We start from the raw sequence: 14,723 nt of genomic DNA, 5'->3' as shown, positions 1-14,723 counted from the left end.
GAAACGAATGAAAAAAAGTCTTTCATTTTGTTATTTTTCAAGATTGATCACTGTCCCCAACATTGCTAACATCATGTTCTTCATCAGCTTCCTCTTCCTCATCTTCTTCGTGGGCGTAGTGATTGGGTTGAACAAATTGCAGTTTCAGACGTCCATGCTCTCTACGTGTTTGTAGAAATTCCTGAGTGGGAATTCTTACTTCTTTCAACACAAACCTTCCATTTTGCCTATAGGACGTGAAGCAAACCCCTGCCTTTCCACTCCTTCCTATGAAAGATAGCGGTGGAGGGAAGGCTCCTCTGCTCATCCGTGGCCTCCTAAGCTCGCCACTGGAAGCCCCAGATGCAACATGCTTCACACAGGTACTCACCACTTTGTCTTCTTTGACTTGCCAGTTTTCATTGATCATATCACTTTGCAAGTCCTCAACATCATCAGAACTCTCAGACCCAAGTCCCTCTGTGCAAAATTGCAAACTTTCTGACTTAAGCGAGGAAAACCCAGAATCATGTTTTGGGTCTTTGTTTGTTGACATTTGGGTTGAATCTATGGAAGATAATGGAGCTCACCAAATAGCTCAGATGGTTTAATGGTGTGGCTCCATGATGCCGTGGTTGGCTCAAGAGGGGTTGGAGTTTCAGGCAAGATGTGGTGGGGGGTTTTGCAGGCAGCCATGTCTTGGCTCTGTGGAATTGGGATTGGTGGTTTTGAAGAAGTGAGTTCTTGCAAAGATTGATGGATGCACGAGATTGGCAATGGGTAGAAACAAAGAAGCTGATGGTTATTAATTAGGCCAGCTGAGTTTTTTCTTTCTTTTTTGGTGTCTTGGAGTGGAATATGGACAGGTGGTTGTAAGGACAGGACATGGATTTGGTGGCTGTCATTGTTTTGAACTTAGGATGTCTCTGTAGTTAACATTTTCATGTTGCTATGCTCTTTATGCAGAGACAACGATCTAATGGATATGTATAGCCAAAACATAGGATGGAACAGCTTCTGGTGTTTTGCTTTCTGTTTAGTTCTTGTGTTGCTGGCTTCCAGAAAGCTGCCAAATTGATTATCTTTGCTTTGTATCCCAGTTGATTTCGGATAGATCCCATATCGGTTAGAGAGGAGAACTAAGCGTTTCTTATAAAGGTGTGGAAACCTCTCCCTAGTACACGCGTTTTAAAACTTTGAAAGGAAGCCTAGAGATGACAATATCTACTGGCGGTAGGCTTGAGCTGTTACAAATGTTATTAGAGATAGACACCGGGCGGTATAAGGGTGTGGAAACCTCTCCCTAGTACACGCGTTTTAAAGCTTTGAAAGGAAGCCTAGAGAGAACAATATCTGTAACGGTGGGCTTGAGCTAGCTGTTACAAATGTTATCAGAGACAGACACCGAGCGGTATAAGGGTGTGGAAACCTCTCCTTAGTACACGTGTTTTAAAGCTTTGAAGGAAGCCTAGAAAGAACAATATCTGTCACGGTGGGCTTGAGCTAGCTGTTACAAATGTTATTAGAGACAGACACCGAGCGGTATAAGGGTGTGGAAACCTCTCCTTAGTACACGCGTTTTAAAGCTTTGAAAGGAAGCCTAGAGAGAACAATATCTGTTAGCAGTGGGCTTGAGCTGTTACAAATGTTATCAGAGACAGACACCGAGCAGTGTGCTAGCGAGGACGTTGGGCCCCCAAAGGAGTGGATTGTGAGATCCCATATCGGATGGAGATGGAAAACGAAGAGCCAGACATTGAGCGATTTCCCAGTAAGGACACTGAGCCTCTAAAGAGGATGGATTGTGAGATCTCACATCGGTTGAAAAGAGGAACGAAGTGGAAACCTCTCCCTAATAACGCGACATTTTAAACTTTTGAGGGAAAGCTCCAAACGAAAAGTCCAAAGAAGACAATATGCCCGAGTTGTTACATGTATTAACGTTTGCTTTCGCCGATTGAATCACACTCTTAAGTAACTCCTTTTGTTAGGTGATAATGTGTGTTTCTTGTGGTTATAGCATGTGAACAGAGGATGTGAAAACGTTTCTTCCTCTGATTCGTGAGTGCTGTATGATCTTGCCTCTTGACAATGAAGTAAGGAATATTCCAAGCGATACTCCTCACATGACACGCCCAGATGGATGGTTGGCTATCAATTCTACAGCCGATGGGTACCTGCAAATGGACAGCTCATTGGTGCTGCTACCTCTTAAACTAATATACATCATTGTGCTTCCAGAATTCAATTCACAGACGCTTAGAACTGATTATTTACTCATTACATAACTGAGAAGAGGCAATTCTTGTGCCAATGATACTCAGAGGAAAACAAGAAGGATACACAAAACCACCCAGTGGGTATCATATTGTGCTATGCTAATGCTATCCATAGTGAAGCGCAGTCGCAAAACCAGTTAATGAAACACAACTGAAAATTAGCAACCTCATATGGGTTAGGTCAGCATCTTCATTCAACAAGCTTTTAACAGTGTACCTATATAGGCACATCAAGCTTTGTTAACAGATCTATCGCCATGCTTCAATTCGCTCGGTCCATGAGTTTATACAACTCAGGTTGCTGAGCCGCTTCTCTACTGGTACCGGTGCCAGGATTCGAAATACCGAGTCCTGGTTATTTAGTTTGTTAGTTTCCCTTTTCAGTTCTGAATCATTTGTTTGATCAGTCTTGTTCTTTTCAGTGTGGCATACAACTTCTTCTGCCTTTAAATCATTGCCTTCAACTGTTTCTTTGTCTTCGTGGGCATTCAGGAAAGCTCCATACCCATTAAGCAGCAGTTTCTTGACATGGCTTAGCTGTGCGCCTTCATCACCGTCGGTGTAAGCTTCTAAAACAGGTGGTGCTGAAAGAAAATCAGGCACGTCCTGCTCTGACGCCTGAAATACGGTGACAGTATTTCCGAGGCAAGGCTGTGAAGGACTCTGGTGTCCACTCTCGTCCGATGGCTCTAAACGTGTAGCAGCAGAGTCAAGAATGGAGTCTTCCCTTCCCCGCAGTGTCCTAACGATAAGCATCCTGAGAAAGTTCATTACTTGGACAGCATACATCAATGCGTTCAACGGGTCGGCCATCTGCACCGTAAGATGGATCAAAAGAGGAACGGTTAACTACAGGTATACGACAATCGAGGAAAGAAACTTCATTCTTGCGTTATCTCGGGGTCAGTTCAGCACATGTAAACACAGGCATCCAAAAAGAATTAAAGAAAGCAACAAATGTTGTCTCCGAGACGGTGGACTCGACTAATACAAACTATTTGAATTTCACCTGAGTCATATTTGGTGCAAAAACCATAGCGATGTTGCGAGCGTTCATCTTGTTGAAATGTTCCTGCTGGACAACATCCGCCATTAGGTTGATTGCCCAATCCAACAGAGAAGCTTCACTAAGAGGCAGATGCCTTATCAGCTCAGCACATTCGTCTTCTGTCTCGCACTGCATCACCCGATCGGACGATAGAGAATCCAAAATCCCAGCTGGGAGTTCTCTGAACCAAGCCTATTAATTTTAATAAGTAAAAGTTGAGAATAGGGAAGTAAACATTACTCACATAAGTAAAACGTGTTTGCTAAGAAGAGGTTTCCACACTCTTATAAGGAATGCTTCGCTCCCTTCTCCAACCGATATGGGATCTCACAATCCACCCCTTTGGGGGCCCAGCGTCCTCGCTGGCACACCGTCCGATGTCTGGCTTTGATACCCTTTGTAATAGCCCAAGCCCACCACTAGCAGATATTGTCCTCTTTGAACTTTCCCTTTCGGGGTTCCCCTCCAGGTTTTAAAACATGTTTGCTAAGAAGAGGTTTCCACACCCTTATAAGGAATGCTTCGTTCCCCTCTCCCACCGATATGGGATCTCACAATCCACCCCTTTGGGGGCCCAGCGTCCTCACTGGCACACCACTTGATGTCTGGCTTTGATACCCTTTGTAACAGCCCAAGCCCACCACTAGCAGCTATTGTCCTCTTTGAACTTTCCCTTTCGGGATTCCCCTCAATGTTTTAAAACGTGTTTGCTAGAGAGAGGTTTCCACACCCTTATAAAGAATGTTTTGTTCCCCTCTCCAACCGATGTGGGATCTCAAAAGCATAAAATATTCAAGAGAAGAGAACAAGGATCTAAGTTCATATTCTCGTGCCATTACGTTTTCTTCTTATAAACGAGAACCAAAAGGGTTATGGTTTTATCACTTCATAAGTCTTTCTACGACAAGTTTAAACAGACCAATCGGCAGCACTAATCTTCACAGATTTATCTCTTTTAGACAAAGTTAATTCGGGATAACCTTGATGAGGCCAGCTAAACAATGTACATCAATGTCTTCCGGTACCACGCCTTGATTCAATTGATTACGTACATACTCCTCTTGACTGTTCTCCGCATTAATTCTAAAAATACCTTCAGCCTGAAAACGGGTGAAAAGACGAATCAGAAGCACACAATAGGATGAACCATTTAACAAAAAGTGTATGTACCTGCAAGCCACCTTGAGCATACAGACAGTGTTGCATTAGTATTAGAATCGTTGGCACACTGTTCCCTCTCGAGTCATACGACAATTGCATGGATTCCGTGGAAACTCCGAACACAGTCGTACTATACATTTAATTTAAACAAAATAAGTCCTATAATATGCAAGCAACAAGAAAGCACCAAAATGCAGCAAAGAGCCAGAAAAACATGGTTTAACCATGAATCCAAGTGTGTTTCAAGGAAGGGCAGCCACAACATGACAACGATTTCTCCTACATTTGATACGAGTTTCTTCGATACGTTTTATTAGAACATCAAATGAAGTAACAGGATGCATCGATCCTTCTTTCTTTTTTAAAACGACACGAATCGAATACGTTAACATCAGGGAAAAACATGACAAGTTTTCATTTCCATGATGCCTCAACTCCAGGAACAGAAACATTATGCAACAAATCCAAAATCTCAAGCATCAGATATCCACAACAGATGAAATAGATAGCTATTCAGATAGATAGATATAGATATAAATATCAATCAGATATCCACAACAGATGAAATAGATAGCTATTCAGATAGATAGATATAGATATAGATATCAATCAGATATCCACAACAGATGAAATAGATAGCTATTCAGATAGATAGATATAGATATAGATATCAATCAGAGATAAACAACACAACATCCAAACTCCCACAAACAAACCGAACAAAAGAGCATAAAGAACAAGGGCATGAAGAAAGAGTACCTAGCACTAGGAGCCCTGCGAGGAACTTCTGGTTCAAACTCAACAGGCAAACCCAAGAACCCATTAAACCTATCAAAAGTAACATGCGTAACATGGCGGACATTAGTAGGCCAACCGATCTCCATTGCACAAAGCTCGGTTCTATCCCTCTTGCAAGTAATCAAAGATTTCCTGAAAAGGGTCACAACTAAAGCCAACAACGAGAGCTGATCTCTTCTTTGCTTAAACCGATCCTTCCCCACCTCCTCCCCTTCACAGTTCATCACAGAAACATCCCGATCGCCCTCTACAGAACAAGATGAGGAAGACGGCGAAATGGGTGTTTGAGAATGTATGTTCATAAGAAGAGATCCATCATTCGGAGAGATTGGAGAAGAAGAAGAAGAAACCCTTCTACGAGATGAAGCAAAATGAGAAGGGGAATGAAGAACAACCTCAGTCATGGCCGGCAATGGAAGAACAAGAACAAGAACATAAAAGAAACCCCCAAAATTGTTCTTCAGAAAACAGAACAAACAAAGATTTAGCCTAAGAGAGAAGGAATTGGGGGCTTAAGAGGTGAGAATCCCCTTCTGTTCTCTCTTTATAACGCTGTTTTTTTATTTTTAATCGTGGAAGAAGCAAGGAAAACCAATGGATTGTGGAATATGGGTGGGGGGAAACGCAGAATGAGAAGATAGTAAAAGAAATTCAAGGCAAAAACCCACAAAACAAGAGAGCAATTATTACTAATTTTAATTTTGGCAGCTTCAACCAGACGCCTCCCCCTTTTTTTTTCCTCCTCCTCCGCTTTCTTAGATGGTGGGTCTCAAACCCTTTTCCTCCTTGGCTCCCCATTTTCACTCCCACAACTAAGAACAAACGCGCCTCAACTCAAAATTCTCCTTTAATTACTCATAAGAATAGAAGCTTGTAGCGCTTCAATTCAACCAATAATGGGTATCAGCTCAAATTTCTTAAGAGAAAACACTTTTTTTTTTTGTTAATTAAATGCATCATAGACACTAAATATTTAATGGGTCAATCAAATCTCTTGTTTTCAACCTATTGTTTATAAGAAAAAGGAGTTTCCTTATATAATTCATCTCAGATTTTGTATTTTTGTTGTGATCTGATTGAATAATGTAATAATGTGAGATGCTGACGGAAATAGACAATTATCAAACAAATTAAATTAAAAGAAACTTAGAAACAAAATCAATACAACTATCCTAACTCTAGATATTTTAAGTTGTCACTTTTTAATTATTGGTTAATTTAAACGTGGGCTTCTTACATTGATAACGACCACCAATGGATTAAACCGAGCTTATCATTGTAGCTTAAATTACAAATGCTATATTTGTAAAAATATTCGATTACCTTTATCGGTTGCGTTATAATATTGTCCACTTTGAGTATATGCTCTCGTGAGTTTACTCTGGGCTTCCTCAAAAGGTTTTGTTCTAATGGAGATAGTATTATTTGATTATGAACCCATGATTCCCCGGAAGGTCTTATTCTAAATAATTGAATTAAATTATAAAAAAAAAAAAAACGAGTTCAATTATAATGGAAGGGCATTGATAATCTTACACTCGTTTCACCTAAATGCGGCTAAAGAAAAACACAAGACAAAGAGACATAATTAATTCCACAACTCCATGGAATATCAAGAAAGAAACAGCTCAAGTTGGGAAGTGTTTTCCTGATCAAGCACATCGAGGAAGACGGGATCAACGGTGAGATGGCTGTCCACGTGGACCTTGAACTTGTGACTCCACCAAAGCACTCTTGCAATTCCCCCAATATCCACACTCGCATCCAGAACCATTTCTCGTTTCATGACGTCGGAGATGAACCGGCTGCCGTTGTGGGCCAGCTTCAGGCCGTCGAGTCGGGCTGGGAGGCGGAGGACCTGACAGGACCGGGCCTGCTGCGAACCGGCGTCGACCTGGGCCGAGCCGAGGAGGGAGCCGTCGTAGAAAATGGACATGGAGGTAGAGGAGTAGTGGATGGGGGCCACGTTGGGGTTGGTGACGTGGACGGTCAGGATGAGCTCGGCGTCAACTACCGGCGGCTTTAGCTTGAAGGAAGTGAACTTAATTGAGATAAGGTGGAAGGTTGGGTCCTTGGGCTTGGCGGAAACGATCGCTGTCGCTGCAATCGCCGACGCTGCTCCGACTAGGGCGGACCCCCAGCTCCAGCTCCAACTACGCTTTTTCTCCATATTCTTCGCCGGAGGTGAGGTCGGTGAGATGAGAGGCACTCAGTCAGCCTGTGAGACACAGACAGAGAGTGAAGTTACAAGAAAGGTGTAGAAACGGTAGGAGTGGTAAATGACGGTAATAACCTTCCCCAATGGACTGAACACTCTAGAGACTGTGATCGGAGGAGAGTAGTTTAGGAAAAGAAGAATTATGTTGGATTGGGAAAGGGATCCAATGATAGTGGCCTGAAAGATCACATGCCCAAAAGAGGTTTCTACATCCTTCTACATACTTGTAATCACTTGGTGTCACCTGGTGTTTAGTGTCATAATCGCAATCTTGATGGCAGTGGACTTACGCTTGGTGTCACCTGGTGTTTAGTGTCACAATCGCAATCTTGATGGCAGTGGACTTACGCTTGGTGTCACCTGGTGTTTAGTGTCACAATCGCAATATTGATGGCAGTGGACTTACGCTTGGTGTCACCTGGTGTTTAGTGTCACAATCGCAATCTTGATGGCAGTGGACTTACGCTTGGTGTCACCTGGTGTTTAGTGTCACAATCGCAATCTTGATGGCAGTGGACTTACGCTTGGTGTCACCTGGTGTTTAGTGTCACAATCGCAATATTGATGGCAGTGGACTTACGCTTGGTGTCACCTGGTGTTTAGTGTCACAATCGCAAGAAGAAAGTTTTAGAAAACGAGGGCAGAGAGATTTTTGGAAGAGACGTTATATAAGCGAGCAAAAGAATAACAGCAACAGCTCACAGTATATAACCTTGGGTAGGGAGAAGTTGACAACTAGTCAGCGTTTCATAACCGTGACATCTAGCTCTTATATAATTTATAATAGCTCATTGACCGTGACATCTAGCAAACATTGACCGCTGTAGCCCATTACCCATTACGTATTATCATCAGACTCACAATTTTAAAATACATCTACTAGGAAAAAGTTTCCTTCATTGCTGTAACCCTCCAGCATCCATCATCGCAATAAATTCCCTGAATGAGATTTACATGGTTTTAAGGAATTCCTCTTTCTTTTTCTTTCTGTAGGTGACATCTAATGATCTTCTAAGAAATCCTGAATTGGGAGAAGTTACCTTCATTGCTGTAACCCTCCAGCATCCATCATCGCAATAAATTCCCTGAATGAGATTTACAAAGTTCTGTATATAATTCTAAACGATGCAGAGAATATGATTAAGCAAACAAACATCATTCGTTATTTCAAATTTTTGTAACACTATACACAAGTTGGTGGCATGAAATTCGAGAAACGTCAGACTTCAATGTTTTCTGCTCAATACAAAATGTCATACTTGCTGCTTCCCCTTCAATGGACAATTGAAACATATATAAATCTGTTGGAGTTGGAATACAAATAAAATACAACTCTGATGGGTTGTGAGCAATAATCATACCAAACTCCTCAACCTTCCTCCCCAAACTCTTTTGTAAACCTTTCATGAATCTCCAGATCAGATTTACTCACGGTAGGCCTCTGTCTAGCTAGGACCTTGTCAAAGTCTGTTCTTGTAATTGGAGGAGGAAGAATCTGCAACAGAAACAAGCAAATGTTTAGCGAGACAAATTGCAGCCTGAAAAAGGGTGCGTTTCTTTCTTCCATATCATTCAAGACATTAGAATTAACGAACGAGAAAACTTCCTTTTATCAACCAGAGACTTGAGTCGAATTATTATAAAGCATCCCCTGATCAAAAGACAAATCTTTTTCAACATGGAGAAGCATATACAAGTGTATAAAGATTTTATCTTCGGATGATGCATAAAATGTTAACATATTAGCCTGTATTATTATATCTTCCTGCTCGTCACTTCATGGAAGTTGCGAATAACTGGCCATAAACAGCCACAAGGAGCACCAGTGCTGCACGTCGTCAAATATCAAATTTTAAATCCAAATATTCATCTCAGATGGGAAGATGCAATGTACCTTTGAGGCGAGTCCTTTGCCTGCTAACTCTTGCATGGTAATTTGGACAGCACCTTGTTGCTTTGGTCCACAGGGTACCCACATACCATCAGGAGTTTTAAAGAAGAACATAGCATCTTGTGTTTTGCGAACAGGTTCGAAGAGCACATCCTTCACCTGCAAATTCAAGGGGTTCATGAACTACCTTTTGACTAATCTCTGATTACGATTCAAGGCACAAATAATAGATAGATATCAGTTCCTCCAACTAATATTTTACACTTACACAAACTGAAACATCTGAACCTGAAAAACCATCTGTCTTGCGTGCTAAGCTTTCAAAATCTGCTTCTGTCAAATTATGTGGCGTATCCCCCAGATGCACCTATTTAAATACACCTAAAAATGTTAGCAGAGTTCATTACTGACAAAAAAGAAAAGTTGCTTTTTACAGGAAAAAAATAAAATATAATTCTCAGAACTTTGAACATATGCTGCCTGGCTTTCAAATCGGGAAGAGGGATGTATATCCGCTTGTCAAATCGCCGACGAATGGCCTGTAAACACTATCTATCAGTCAAATATGCATTGCATTTCCATAAACCCTAACATGATATGGAAATAAACTTCACCTGATCCAAAGCATAGGGAGTATTTGTTGCAGCAAGAACAAGAACTTTCTGATCGTTGTTTCCTACACCCTATTAATGCAAGAGATATATGATTCAGTTTCAAAATAACTTTGATAATAAAAGAGGTTAAATGAAACAATATCCATGGAGCTTGTTTGGAAACTATTTCTAAATCAGTTTTCTAAAACTCAATATTTTAAGAGAAGAAAAACATAAAAGATTTGAAATAAATATAACTCCCCAAATGCCCAAACTGTTTCCATCCCCTTTACCCAATTTATTTCTTATGTTAACGAATCACTAAGTAATATTCTCCAAAGTAAAATAACAGAGACAGCTAACTATAGATTAGTTAGTGTAACATTGAGTAGGCAATTTAATTTTAAATAGAAACTGGACTAGTGATTGAGCAAATTCCATTATGCATCAAAATTCATCTGACAAGTGCTAACTTTTTCAATTCAGAGATCGTATGAAAAAACAAACAGAAAAAACAAAAAACACGCATAAAACTTACGGAAAGACATTCAAGGGTTAGGCACCTTAAAAAAGTAATAGAATGCTAATGAGTTCAAACCCCTCAGACTCAGGGTTGCTCATCTAGGTCCCCAGCTTTGGTAACTACCAAAATTAGAAATGAGAGCTGGGTAAAGAACCCAGTAGACATGGGAAAGTTGGAATTTTTTTGGATATTAACAGGATAGGAAACAAACCAGATATCCTATAACCTAAGACTTAAGAAGCAGTGTAAACCCAGGTGGATGGCCAGAATCGAAGGAACAAGTAATTGGACTCCTAACTGTTACAGAACTCTTCAGATACAATAAAAGGCAACTTTCAACCAGCTAGAAAACACTTGAAAGTAGGCCAAAAGCAAGTGAGGACGCATTTTCTGCAATTGGGCATTCTCGAGTAAATGAAATGGGCAACCCTCCTTTAATACACAAAATATGCATGCCATTACTCTACAAACATACCTGCATCTGCACAAGAAGTTCTGTCTTAATGCGTCTTGAAGCTTCGCTTTCATTACCTTCACCTCGTTGACCACACAATGAATCTATTTCATCAATAAAGATGATAGATGGAGCACTATCTCGAGCCATTTGAAAAAGATTTGAAACTAGCTTTTCACTTTCACCCATCCATTTCGAGACAAGGTCCGAGGAAGAAATGCTAGCACCAGAAAGTAAAAAACAAGTAAGAGGTAAAAAAACCAGCAAGTAGCCAAGATTAATGACTAATAAAAACACATTCATATAACGGCCAAAGATATCCAAATAGAATGTGGGGTATGTATGCCCTGCTATCGGATAGGATGGGAATGAAAACAAAGAAAATAGATAACCAAAAGCCTTTGTATTCATCAATTATTTTCCCCACTTTATTTCTATTTGAAACTGTTCAATGAGTTCAAACAGTCAACAGCCAGCAAATGCGTTTGAACTCTATTTCAAAAAATAAATAATTAAAAAGATAGCTAATTTTATTCCTGAAGTTTGTCAAAGTCAAGAACCATAACAAGTTCATCGTGCAACTAAATAATGGAAGATGATTCCAATCCAGAAAATTCCTACCTAACAGATTGCACTCAGAAAAGGCAAATATAAGAAGAAAAAATCCGAGTGCATTTATTCTCCTGGGCTGTCAAGAGAAAAAGACAGGGTAGGTTCTACCACTCATAATTAAATTTGGCATGGATGTATCCTACATTAAATCTTGCGCACTAAATTGCTACCTCTCTAAACAACTTTGTATAGTAAACTTCTTTTCTCCTTACTTTACCTTCAGTCATATTTTCCTCGAAACTTTCCAGCCAAGCAAAACAGATGGTCCCATCTAACAGTCTAAAACTCTCAAGAATCACCAACAAGAACCTCATTATTATTCAAGTTTTGCTAATGCAAGAGATTAACTCTCTATTCAAATAAGATTGTAGCCCACTGATTCAATTACTAACAAACGAAAAAAATCAAACTAAAAAATTATAATAATTCCAACTAATTACACTACATAAAAAAATATGATGAAGAAACAGGGACTTTCCATTAAAAATTTGAACAACAGGACATCCAATTTTCCATCATAAATTCTTGAGATATGCTTGCATAGAACATTTAAAAGATAACAGCTAGGGCAGTGAAGAAACTTATCACAACTAAACAGATCATAGGCTCAAAAAACCATTACCTGAAAAATGTTGAGTCAGCCTCCGTAGCAACAGCCTTTGCCAAGTATGATTTTCCAGTTCCAGGAGGTCCATATAACAAGAAAGCTCTCCATGGTCGCCTCTTACCTGAATAAAACTAGATGATGATCTTTGACAAGAGTATTTAAAAAGTAAGCAGAAACCTTCGTAATAGAATGCGACTGGAAATGAGAACACGTTCTTTACACAAGTTTATTTCAAGTCAAATTGGGTAATTAGAAGGATAGGATCCAAGCAGTTTATTAGGATAAGAATCAACGTTATACTTAAACTAGAAGTCGGAACTCAGGGATCTCCTCACAACTTGAAGCTAGAGAACAGACAGGACAACCAAGCATTCCAATCCAGCATATTCGTAATCATTACACATCAAATCAAATCAAACTCAAAAGCAGGAAATCCAGAGGCAACGCAACTTTACTGACGTGATTAAGATCATTGCAATCAAACAACAGAGATCAATATGACAGTAGATCGAAAGAAGTTGAATGGAACTAACCAGTAAAGAACTGCGGGAACTTCACGGGTAATATTACCGCCTCTTGCAATGCCTGCTTGGCGCTTTCTAATCCAGCGACATCGTTCCACTTGACGTCCGGCTTCTCCCTTATGATCGCGGAATTAAGACCGGCTCGCAGCTTAGCCTGTTCTGGATCTTCTCCATCTCCTCCTTCTCCATCCTTTGGCTTCGTCTTGGGCTTAGTCGCAACCGCCGCATCCCCATTGGAAGCCGGTCCTGGACCGCCATCATCGAGCACAGCACGTATCTCCTCGGCACGACGCAAATACTCGGTGAATTTCTGGGTAATGGCTTCCTTAATCTTAGGATTCTTCTCATACTTCAAATGAGTTTTGAAGTATTCCAAGGCGTTCATATACAGTGGGAAGGCTTTCGCGTAATTGCCAGCATTATCTTCCTGTACCGCCTGCTTCACGTACTCGATAGCTTGTTCCTTGAAATTGCTATACATCTCTGGAGTAACTTCAACCAAGTTTCATAGATAGATTAAAACAGCGCGATCGCAAATCGTCTCCCCACGGAAAACGGAAACCCTAGAACATCGATCTTTGACTCTCGGAATCTCAAAGCATATAAACAATTGAAAACCTAGATTTCAAGCGATGATTTCCCACAGAAATATACAATTTACCGAAAAATCTTTATCTGAAGATCGGAGGATGAAGCTTGAATCGGAATGATCCGATGGAAAAACAATCCTCAGCCTTACAACCACGGGAATGAATTGAAAGGAAAAAAAGAGTTGTGCCAGTGGGAGGCTAGGCTCGGTTCAGCAAATAGCAGTAGCGTGTTGAAAACTACAAATGGTTGTAATAAAGACTAAATTAGTAAATATATTCCTTACCTTACTTTAAAAAATATATTTAAAAATATTTCTAAGGTTAACCTGGATGGAATCATAAAAAATTTTAAAAACATTTTTTTCTTTTTTTTTTTTTAATTTTTTAATTTAAAAAAATACTAAAAAATATCCATAAATCTTCGAAAGCAATATTAACATTTTCATTCAAGTAAAAAAAAATTAACTTTTTTATAAAGCGTCCAATATTTACGATGCTATTAAAATTTCATGAGTATTTTTATTATTATTATTTTTAAGTGAAAAGGTATTAATTAAATTTTTTTTTTAAAACTATTGACAAGTTTGAAGGTATTTTTGAAATATATATATATTTATAATTTCCATCTCAACTTGACTATGGGCCTTTATCAAAATATGTTCGGGATGTAGTGAGCTAAATGTTAAGGACCATGACTCTTTACAATGATATGATATTGTCATTTGTTCAGCGTGAGCTCTCGATCTTTTCCTTAATTAGCTAATGTGAGACTTCTCTCCCAACAATACTCAACACTAAATTCAAACATTTACTTTTATTGCTAGCTCTTGCATGGTAATTTGGGCAACGCTCGGTTGCTTTGGTCCATAGGATTCTCACATGGAGAACTTGGCAAAGAACGTTAGCTACAAAAATGTTCAGACAGCACATTGGCATGAAATTTAATGTGACATAATAAAGGCTGCATGAGAATTAAAGGGTTTAGATAATTTTTAAGATGTAAGCCTCTGTCGCATGGTAATTTAGGTAATTTGGGCAACGCTCGGTTGCTTTGGTCCACAGGATTCCCACATGGAGAACTTGGCGAAGAACGTTAGCTACAAAAATGTTCAGACAGCACATTAGCATGAAATTTAATGTGACATAATAAAGGCTGCGTGAGAATTAAAGGGTTCAGGTAATTTTTAAGAGGTAAGCCTCTGTCGCAGTAGCCTTAGCCAATAAGGGTTTTGCAGTTCATGTAGAAAGCTCTCCATACAAAGACGCCATACATTCAATGTATTGAATGAAAGTCCCACATCGGCTAATTTAGGGAATGATCATGCGTTTATAATCAAATAATACTATCTCCAATAGCAAAGCCACGAGAGCTTGTGCTTAGAGTGGACAATATCATAATATTGTGGAGAGTTGTGTTGTGTTCATTTAACATTAATGCACGCGAAC

At 39.7% G+C, this 14,723-nt stretch overlaps 4 protein-coding genes across 5 annotated transcripts; all 4 read right to left on the bottom strand.

Moving 5' to 3' along the window:
- Positions 1 to 22: 22 nt before the first annotated feature.
- LOC111795459 (FANTASTIC four-like protein (DUF3049)) lies at positions 23 to 2,052 on the bottom strand. The gene has a single exon (XM_023677898.2). The coding sequence runs from the start codon at positions 533 to 535 to the stop codon at positions 38 to 40; it is 498 nt and encodes a 165-aa protein (XP_023533666.2). The 5' UTR covers positions 536 to 2,052; the 3' UTR covers positions 23 to 37.
- Positions 2,053 to 2,174: 122 nt separating this feature from the next.
- On the bottom strand, positions 2,175 to 6,175 carry LOC111795454 (Rho GTPase activating protein with PAK-box/P21-Rho-binding domain-containing protein). The gene is made up of 5 exons (XM_023677893.2): positions 5,227 to 6,175; positions 4,477 to 4,597; positions 4,287 to 4,406; positions 3,268 to 3,498; positions 2,175 to 3,071 (listed from the first exon to the last, which is right to left on the bottom strand). The coding sequence occupies exons 1-5, from the start codon at positions 5,667 to 5,669 to the stop codon at positions 2,508 to 2,510; spliced, it is 1,479 nt and encodes a 492-aa protein (XP_023533661.2). The 5' UTR covers positions 5,670 to 6,175; the 3' UTR covers positions 2,175 to 2,507.
- A 595-nt stretch (positions 6,176 to 6,770) lies between these two features.
- Positions 6,771 to 8,663, bottom strand: LOC111794859 (uncharacterized). The gene is made up of 2 exons (XM_023677025.2): positions 8,524 to 8,663; positions 6,771 to 7,483 (listed from the first exon to the last, which is right to left on the bottom strand). The coding sequence occupies exon 2, from the start codon at positions 7,433 to 7,435 to the stop codon at positions 6,878 to 6,880; it is 558 nt and encodes a 185-aa protein (XP_023532793.2). The 5' UTR covers positions 7,436 to 7,483; positions 8,524 to 8,663; the 3' UTR covers positions 6,771 to 6,877.
- LOC111794858 (protein SUPPRESSOR OF K(+) TRANSPORT GROWTH DEFECT 1) lies at positions 8,624 to 13,494 on the bottom strand. Of its 2 annotated transcripts, XM_023677023.2 has the most exons (9): positions 12,697 to 13,494; positions 12,179 to 12,284; positions 10,966 to 11,164; positions 9,989 to 10,057; positions 9,839 to 9,913; positions 9,643 to 9,741; positions 9,378 to 9,533; positions 8,845 to 8,978; positions 8,624 to 8,754 (listed from the first exon to the last, which is right to left on the bottom strand). In XM_023677023.2, the coding sequence occupies exons 1-8, from the start codon at positions 13,166 to 13,168 to the stop codon at positions 8,853 to 8,855; spliced, it is 1,302 nt and encodes a 433-aa protein (XP_023532791.1). In that variant the 5' UTR covers positions 13,169 to 13,494; the 3' UTR covers positions 8,624 to 8,754; positions 8,845 to 8,852. The 2 variants fall into 2 exon arrangements, with proteins under 2 accessions (XP_023532791.1, XP_086979877.1); XM_087123751.1 differs by having other exon boundaries at positions 8,624 to 8,978.
- Positions 13,495 to 14,723: the final 1,229 nt, after the last annotated feature.

Source organism: Cucurbita pepo, chromosome 5 (assembly GCF_057944985.1).
Source record: "Cucurbita pepo subsp. pepo isolate OVF chromosome 5, ASM5794498v1, whole genome shotgun sequence".
NCBI lineage: Eukaryota > Viridiplantae > Streptophyta > Magnoliopsida > Cucurbitales > Cucurbitaceae > Cucurbita > Cucurbita pepo.
Note: the sequence above shows the minus strand (reverse complement) of the source record. Positions and strands in the feature narration are given on the sequence as shown.

Bases quoted from the DNA above. Each gene is read 5' to 3' on its own strand.
- LOC111795459 (XM_023677898.2), bottom strand. From the start codon at position 535: ATGTCAACAAACAAAGACCCAAAACATGATTCTGGGTTTTCCTCGCTT.
- LOC111795454 (XM_023677893.2), bottom strand. From the start codon at position 5,669: ATGACTGAGGTTGTTCTTCATTCCCCTTCTCATTTTGCTTCATCTCGT. The intron at 4,598-5,226 runs GTACTCTTTCTT...TTAAATGTATAG, and splicing joins CGCAGGGCTCCTAGTGCTAG to TACGACTGTGTTCGGAGTTT. The intron at 4,407-4,476 runs GTACATACACTT...ACCCGTTTTCAG, and splicing joins ATGCTCAAGGTGGCTTGCAG to GCTGAAGGTATTTTTAGAAT.
- LOC111794859 (XM_023677025.2), bottom strand. From the start codon at position 7,435: ATGGAGAAAAAGCGTAGTTGGAGCTGGAGCTGGGGGTCCGCCCTAGTC.
- LOC111794858 (XM_087123751.1), bottom strand. From the start codon at position 13,168: ATGTATAGCAATTTCAAGGAACAAGCTATCGAGTACGTGAAGCAGGCG. The intron at 9,914-9,988 runs GTGAAGTTTATT...TAGTGTTTACAG, and splicing joins CTCCCTATGCTTTGGATCAG to GCCATTCGTCGGCGATTTGA. The intron at 9,534-9,642 runs GTAAGTGTAAAA...TTGAATTTGCAG, and splicing joins GTTCAGATGTTTCAGTTTGT to GTGAAGGATGTGCTCTTCGA.